Source organism: Pestalotiopsis fici, assembly GCF_000516985.1.
Source record: "Pestalotiopsis fici W106-1 unplaced genomic scaffold PFICI_Scf_2, whole genome shotgun sequence".
Classification (NCBI taxonomy): Eukaryota; Fungi; Ascomycota; class Sordariomycetes; order Amphisphaeriales; family Sporocadaceae; genus Pestalotiopsis; species Pestalotiopsis fici.
This window is the reverse complement of record NW_006917092.1, coordinates 1,561,948-1,570,410: the sequence shown is the minus strand read 5'-3', so window position 1 is coordinate 1,570,410 and position 8,463 is coordinate 1,561,948. Positions and strand designations below refer to the sequence as shown.

Here is an 8,463-nt window from a genome sequence, read left to right as displayed (position 1 = left end):
ACAACGTTGAATGGCTCAGTATCGCGTTTCACCACGTTGAATGGCTCTGTATCGCGGACAACGTTGAAGGGCTCAGTGTCGCGCACAACGTTGAATGGCTCAGAATCCCTCTTGACAACGTTGAAGGGCTCAGTATCGCGCTTCACCACATTAAAGGGTTCAGTATCGCGCTTGATGGTGGGTTTGGAGATCGCTGCATTGTCGACTGGCGCAGCTAGTGTGTTTGCAACCAAGAATAGGCTGAGAATTGCGGTGAAAGATGTTTGCATGGTGAAGACGGTGAATGACAGGATTTTACGACGTGTGTAGATGCTCTGATGCTCTTGATGGTAACAAAATAGGCAAGGGAGTTTAGCTTGGGATATATGGCGTCGTCTATACAATTGAGAAAATCAACACATCTCTTGTGAGGTTACGTTCGGCGGCTAATACAGCAGGCTCGGTAACTCGATGAAGCTCGGCGACAATCATGGTCTACCCCATGTGCTATATCGGCAAGGCAGTCCGGGTGGCACTGAGTGGGTGGTACAGCGTTTGCTAGCTGCATCTTTGAAGCTCTCACGATGTCACATATCAGCTGACTGCATGTTGACTAGTCAACAACTTGGATCCGTACTTGCCTGCCGTGGTGAAAGGTGATCGACAGTACTGCTTTTGGTCATCCGAAAGTGATATATTATTTACGCAGATCAAAGACCTGTAGGTATAGTCACGCAGGGGCCAGTATCGCGCGGATAAGCTAATGCATATTCAAGACTCGCCGCTTGATGGTCGATTCCATCTACCAAAGTGGCAGGTGACTGCCATGATCTGAAGGCAGATATCTATAGTTGTGCAAATATCACAATGTAGGTAAGCTTATGGTTTGAGCTAGCTGCTGTTAGATGCAATTGCTGAGACCAAACCAAGTAATAATCGACAGCTGGCTGCAGTACGATATGATCTGCTGGCTTCATGATCGCCTCTCATGCATTGATGCCGCGATTCCATCACCCCGCACTTTGATCTTCGGCATATTGCAGGCTTTCATGACGACAATGATGAGTTGTTCTGTCGTATGCATTTTGCCGCTTTGAGAATCATACGAAGGCCTCACGCAATACTCCATTTTTATGCCTGCCAAGACGAGGGGGCCAATCGGCGACAATTCGGTCGACTCCACTTTGCTATACAATCCAATGTAGATCAATTGTCATTATGATTCGATTCGAGGTTTGAATGAAAGCTACTGATCTCGAATACTGACATGGTCCTTTTGACCAATCCAACTTTTAAATCATATTTACCGTCCCAACACACTCTACAACCCACAACATCCTTTCTCGCCCTCAACATCATCACCTACCTTTGGAATCTGTCTTGATTCACAAAAGTCAATGTCGACTCTTCGCAAGTACTTTCTCAAGATGACAGACCGACAAGTTTATTCACCTGTTGATCGCGGATCTCTGAGTGCTGATGGTGCATCTCAGTCGTTCCTGTCACCAGAAGAGAAAGACTATGTGTTTGACGGAAGACGACCCGCGAAAAGTCGCTTCAATCTTGTTTTGAGAACAATCTTCTTTTTGTTTGTGTTGGTCTTGCATGCAGGCTTGATAGTACTCCTTGCGAGATGGCTTGCACCGTCTTTCTTGGGCTCGTCCAGCAATACAGAACCCCATGGTATAACCAGCACGCATGGCTCGCACGGCTCGCACATGGGACACATGGGAGGACACAAGGACAATTCATGCGCGTCCGAAGACGACAACCGCGTTTATGCGATTGAAGAAACGGGCCGTGATTCCGTCAAGAACCCAAATGCTGAGTTCACTTACATGAACCCCTGCGGCAACAGTGCTGCTGAAGCAAGGGAACGTGGTTGTAAATTTGGCCTGCTCTACGGCGCATGGCTGCACCCACAATGCTACGACGAGGAAACAGAGGAGAACTTCAGAAAATACACAAACTGGAGATTCTGGCTACAGCCAAACCGCACACAAGAAGTCACTATTGAAGAGGCTTCCAAAGGAGAGCACGACTTTCTACTCGTTGAGTGGGAATGTAAGTATTGTCAACAATTGTCCATGTTCAGATGCTTACAAGATGCAGTTCACCAGCGTCACTGTGCCGAGATGAACCGGAGACTCTTCACAGCTGTATCTCGTAGAGGACTACACACAATCGACTCGTATCTGTCACAATGGGAACATTGGGATCACTGCGCGCACGCTCAAATGGAGGTGAACCCAATGCATGGTCTGAGTGCCCTACTTTGGCGCAAATTCCCCGACTGTGGCCTGATCCGCTGGAATTACTAAGGCTGGTGGTACTATTCAAGCTATTGATGCACCATGCATGTGAGAACTGGGGTGCTTAGATAGCAACAAAGGTTGGGATTGTGGAAGATTGCATGATCCGCAAACGATTGAGGGATCAAGTTCTGCGTCTTGCGTTGTTGGTCACAGTGATGTTCTCGTGGCTTTCTGACCGAGGCTTGGTCATGACCATGTACTCTCGTTGTGATAGTATAGAGAAATGCATAGAAATGCATAGTCGCCGAGCGCTCCTCTTCGTCAACCATGATGTTCGTGCCTCTCTCCGCAGACTACTGACCCTTTTCACCGGAGGTTACAGTGACAAGTGCCACCTTATGCATGTACCTAGCAAGCAAGAGTAATTGACATAAGTCTCTAGCATAATAATTGCTTCCGGCTCGACGTCACGTGCCCAATTATACCCTCAAGTAATACATGTGTGCAACCATAATTCTTCGCGTGGCGTAGCAGACCACCTGCAGGGCTTTGTTCAAGTAAGATTGGGCCTGAAGAGTCCGTTGTTTTTGACTTGGAACCTTTCCAGTGCCTTTGTAAAAGCTTCAAACTTGAATGCAATGACCCCCCTACTGACACATTTAGGCAGTCCTGAACGCCTCTAATCTTTGCGGCAATGCTGGTCGCTGCTGTTACAGCACAGCCACATGAGGCTTGAATTTCTGCGGGATCTCCCCGATCCCTACATGCATATGTATGTAAAAAGCAAATGTTGATTGTTTGTTTGCAAGCGATGTACCCTCAAGGATTACTTGGGCTGGGGTGTACATACCTGGGTGTGTAAGTCAGATTGTGCCGCGTCTAGTACCTACGTCAGGTAGTCTTACCATAGTAGTATCCAAGTCACTGCACACACACACTAAACGACCGCCGCTCTTCGCTAACTTGTTGGCAGGGGGTACATACGGGCCATCCCCCAAGGTAGGGGATTTTAGCGAGGCGTAGCCGAGCCCCATTAGCGTCACCTCCTCCAATACATCACTCTTTTGATTGAACACCAAGTACTGCCATTGACCATCAATTGATTGCTGGACCGACTCTTTCACGGCGCCCGACCACTTCAATTGAACGTCTTTGCGATTTGTCGCGGAATATCTTACATTCAATGAACTCATGGCTAATATTACGCTGTGCGACGACGCCAGCTTTGGCCCTGCTATCCAGGGCTGCAGGGGCGACTTCGACTTCACCTTGCTTTTTGAGCAAACCATCTTATCCATCCTCCCGTCGTCTCTCCTTGTAGTACTCGGTGTTGCTCGTCTTCGCACTCTTCTATCCCACCGGAAGAGGGAAGTTTTGGGCACAAAGTTCCAGCGCTTCAAATTGGTCGGCATTGTCTGCTATGGGATTGTGCAGACTGCCCTATTGGCCTTGTGGGCCCAGTCTAGTAGCCACCAGACACGAGTGAGCCTGGCTTCTGCAGTTCTCTCGCTTGTCGCCGTCTTCCCTTTGGCAGCGCTGTCGTGGGCTGAGCACGCCTATTCGCCACGCCCATCCGCTTTGCTGAATGTCTATCTTTTGCTTTCAGTGCTGTTCGATGCGGCGCAGACTCGCACCTTGTGGCTGAAGGGCTCCGACTCCACCATCGCGGCACTCTTCACAACCTCTCTTGCTCTGAAAATCTGCCTTTTGATCCAGGAAAGCGTCGAGAAAGGCCGGTTCCTGCCTCCAGCATGGGATCGAAAAAGTCCCGAGGAAAAGAGCGGCATCTATGCTCAAAGCATCCTACTGTGGCTGCGCCGTATTCTAGCCAAAGGTCACCGGCATATCATGAAACCCGATGATCTATACCCGCTAGAATCCGGACTTGCGACTTCCAAATTGTCACAATTGTTTCGTGCAGCCTGGGCATCGGGAGCGGGACGCAGTCTGGTTAACAGGACCGTCTTAGCTCTTCTGCAAACTCTCAAATGGTCATTTTTGGGGCCAGTTATACCACGGATCGTCCAGATAGCTTGTACAATCTGCCAGCCGCTCTTACTCCGTGAATTCCTCAACTATATCCAAGGTTTCGGGAGCCCCATGATCAGTACTGGTTATGGATTTATCGGTGCATATGGTCTAGTCTATCTATGCCTGGCAATCTCAACTTGTTGGTACTGGCGCTTGACATATAAAGGCCTAGTGAGGATGCGCGGTTGTCTTGTTGCAGCTATCTATGAGAAGACAGTCAACATCGACGTAGCCCGATACGACATGACCGCCCCAGTGGCCTTGATGAGTACTGATATGGAACGTCTTATTCAAGGCTTCAAAGATGTTCATGAGATCTGGGCCAACACAGTCCAGGTCGCCATTTCGATATGGCTCCTCTACGGAGAACTTGGCATCGCCTGTGTTGCTCCGGCTGTTGTGACGGTTCTGTCAAGCTGCGGGTCGTTCCTCATAAGCAAGTACGCCGAGAAAAGCCAGGTCAAATGGATGGAAGCGACACAAGAGCGCGTCAGCAAAATCGGCAAATGCATCGGAGACATGAAGGGCGTCAAGCTCCTCGGACTATCGACCGGCATACATGCAATGCTCAGAAGCTTGCGGTCGAAGGAACTCGGCGCCGCCCGGCACTTTCGATATATCGAGGTGTTGACAGCCATCATTGCATTTGTTCCACTTTTACTGTCACCTGTTTTCACATTCATGGTGTTCTTGCTTCAATCCAGGAGCTCAGGAACATCTCTGAATAGCACGAGTATATTCACGTCATTGTCTTTGCTTCAGCTCATGAGTCAGCCTCTTGCCAATCTCTTTCAATCAATACCTCAATTCATTGCCTCCCTTGGATGTCTTGGTCGTATTGGAAGCTACCTCGCCGCTCGGGACAATCATAACACACGCATGATCACTGCGGGCGGAATCCATGGGGACACTGTTTCATCCGACGATGTGGCAGCATACAAAAAGGAAGCCCAGGGCGAAAATCACAATGCCATCACCATCCGAAATGGGAATTTCGGGTGGATTGATGCGAAGCCAATTTTGAGAGAAATTGATTTAGACGTCCCTAAGAACAGATTGACTGTCGTGGTTGGACCTGTGGCCTGTGGGAAAACCACTCTCAGCAAAGCTGTTGTTGGCGAATTACCTTGGTCAGAGGGTCAAGTTCATCTCGAAATCGAAAGTCAAAACATCGCATACTGTGACCAGGAACCTTTCCTCATGAATGGCTCTCTGCGAGATAACATCCTTGGATTCTCTCATTTTGACAACAATTGGTACGAACATGTATGCCAGGCGGTCGATCTCTCCAAAGATATTTCGTCATTCCCGGGTGGCGATTTGACTCAAGTTGGTAGCAGAGGCGTGGCTTTGAGTGGTGGCCAGCGCCAAAGACTAACCATAGCACGAGCGGTTTACGCGCGGGCATCGTTGGCCGTGTTCGATGATGTTTTGAGCGGTTTAGATGCGACGACCAAGGACCATGTGTTCCAGCACGTGTTTGGACCGCAGGGACTCCTTCGCAAGATGAACTGTACCGTTCTACTCTTTACGCACGATATCTCGGCTCTCCCACAAGCAGACCATATCATCGTCCTAAGCAAAGATGGACGGATAGCAGAGAGTGGGACGTACGAAAAAATGGCCCAAAGCTCGGAATATATCAAATCATTGGCTATTCGAGACAATAACAACGATCTTGATAAGACTACGACAGACACTGTTGGTGTCCCAAAGGAATTGACTTTTCCGGGTGACGTCCCGGACTTGGACATGTCAAATGATCTCAAAAGGCGCTTAGGCGATCCCACCATTTACAAGTACATGTTCGGCCACATTGGGCTTTGGAGAATGCTAGTATTTGCTGCCTACCAGTGTGGATGGGCTGTCTTTTCTACAATTGGGCCGGTATGGCTCAACTTTTGGGCAAGCGCAATTGCATCCGGGGAGGATCGCAACACGTACTATATGGTGGTCTATTCGGTATTCCAAACTCTTGGTCTAGTCTTTCTTGCCCTCTTTGCGGGTCACACCTTGATTTCAATTGCTGTCAAATCCGGATCTGCATTACATGAAGTGGCTCTCAACACTTTGATGCGAGCGCCTCTGTCATTCTTCAGCACGGTGGATATGGGTGTCACACTAAATCGCTTCTCCCAAGACATCATCCTCATCGACGGGGAACTTCCATTGGCTCTATTGGATACCGTTTCTGCAGGCCTAGTTGCCCTGGTTCAATTGGTCATTATCGCAGTTGCTGCGCCCTACGTAGCCATCGCCTACCCATTCCTGCTCCTGCTGCTCTTCGCTATACAGGGCTTCTACCTCCGCACCTCGCGCCAGCTCCGCTTTCTCGAGCTCGAAGCAAAGGCTCCCTTGTACACACACTTTCTAGAGACTTTACACGGTATCACTACAATTCGTTCGTTTGGATGGGCCAGCGAAAGTCTTGCTTTGAACCAAAAACTAATCGATGCGTCACAGCGGCCTTTGTACCTTCTTTACATGGTACAACGATGGCTACAGTTGGTTTTGGAGCTTATGATTGCCGTCACTGCAGTCGTTCTGATAGCCGTAGCTGTCCGATTGAGTTCTTCCACAACATTCCTCGGTGTGGCTTTGGTCAATCTTATGACCATCAGCGCGGAGCTAAAGAGGATTGTCATCAATTGGACTAACCTGGAGACGTCTATTGGAGCCATTGCTCGTACAAAGTCCTTCCAGGAGAGTACAGCATCCGAAGAATTGGGAGAAGGGACGGACGTGCCACCCACAGCATGGCCTCGAACTGGAGATGTACGTCTAGACTCCATCTCGGCCAGCTACAAGGCCGACGAAATGGCAAGCCTAGCATTTCAAGATGTATCGATCATGATCAAGGGTGGTGAGAAGGTTGCAATCTGTGGACGTAGTGGAAGCGGCAAGAGCTCTCTCGTCTTAGCTCTCGCCCGAATGCTTGACTTGACCGACGGGTCCATTTACATTGACGGGGTCAATGTCCGCAATTTACCCCGCAACACTGTCAGGTCCGCACTCAACATTGTCCCCCAGGACTCGTACTTTTTTTATGAGAAGGTTTCCCAGAACCTCGACCCATCTGGCCTTGCATCGGATCAGGATATGCGGTCAGCGCTCGAGAAGGTTGAGCTGTTGGACTTGATCGAGACGAACGGTGGTCTTCATGCCCGGTTTAACGCAGAACTGCTCAGTCAGGGTCAGAAACAGCTTTTCTCATTGGCGCGAGCCATGCTCAAGCCGAGTAGGATTATCGTGCTGGATGAAGCAACGAGCAGGTAAGTTAACAGCGTCAATGAGAAGATCTCGTAGATGGCTAACACCAAGAAGTGTTGATAAACACACGGCAAGTATCATGCAGCACATCATTCGAGAAGAGTTTGCTGTTCAGACCATCATAGCAATCGCGCACCAGCTTGACACCATCATGGATTTCGATCGAGTGGTGGTTTTAGATTCTGGCAGAGTTGTAGAGACCGGATCTCCGCAGGAACTTTTGAAACGGGACTCCATATTCAAACGCCTATGCCAGTTACAAGGAATCTAGAAACTAGATCAAAATAATCATTGAATAGGTTAGAAATGAATAATGAAAGCCTGTTGTCCGGGATGGCGCATTCTTCACGATAAACTATAGAGTTGTCTTGAAGTCTTTAGCCCACCGTCCTCAGCTGCATCAAGATGAGTGGCTTAGATAACCCTAGACGAGGCTAGACACTCATCCACTCCGGTCAAAGTCCCGCTGGCTAGGCTTAGGGTAGAAAACTCTGTTGAGAAATACACTCATTACCTAGGATTATTGAATTATGAGATACTAACTAATTCTGTCACTTGTGCTCATCTTCTTTTAATCATGGGGTGGTAGAGGCTTAGGGACAGGCAATACTCTGCGATTACTATGAATAACCAACTGATATTGCGTAAAATCCTTTGTGTAGTATGGAGAATAGGTCACGGTCTTTGGTAGAGACTCTTCCAGTCAAGCTCTCGCGTTCTGTCATGGAGTAACCGGGTCCGCGCTTCTGTCGAATCCAAGAAAAGATTAGTAACATGAATGCAGCACTCCCAGGCAATTCCAGAGCACCGCTGAACGCTATACTGCGTCTTCTCTGGCTATGGCCAACAAGATTTTACCTCGTCTACCTGATGATCATATTCGTATGCATGTCAAGTCCACATGCGGTCCAGCTGTGCACGTGATCAG

General features: G+C 48.9%; 3 protein-coding genes across 3 annotated transcripts in view; 2 read left to right on the top strand and 1 right to left on the bottom strand.

The window, feature by feature from the left end:
- Positions 1-269, bottom strand: part of PFICI_02670 (uncharacterized protein) — a gene marked incomplete at both ends in the record, with an annotated part of 709 nt that extends 440 nt beyond the window's left edge. Inside the window, one exon of the mRNA XM_007831251.1 lies at positions 33-269. Within this exon, the coding sequence (XP_007829442.1) occupies positions 33-269 (237 nt within the window). The remainder of the gene's footprint in view (positions 1-32) is intronic.
- A 1,137-nt stretch (positions 270-1,406) lies between these two features.
- PFICI_02669 (uncharacterized protein) lies at positions 1,407-2,300 on the top strand (the record flags this gene model as incomplete). The annotated part of the gene is made up of 2 exons (XM_007831250.1): positions 1,407-2,043; positions 2,092-2,300. The coding sequence occupies 2 exons, from the start codon at positions 1,407-1,409 to the stop codon at positions 2,298-2,300; spliced, it is 846 nt and encodes a 281-aa protein (XP_007829441.1).
- A 1,125-nt stretch (positions 2,301-3,425) lies between these two features.
- Positions 3,426-7,806, top strand: PFICI_02668 (uncharacterized protein; the record flags this gene model as incomplete). The annotated part of the gene is made up of 2 exons (XM_007831249.1): positions 3,426-7,537; positions 7,590-7,806. The coding sequence occupies 2 exons, from the start codon at positions 3,426-3,428 to the stop codon at positions 7,804-7,806; spliced, it is 4,329 nt and encodes a 1,442-aa protein (XP_007829440.1).
- Positions 7,807-8,463: the final 657 nt, after the last annotated feature.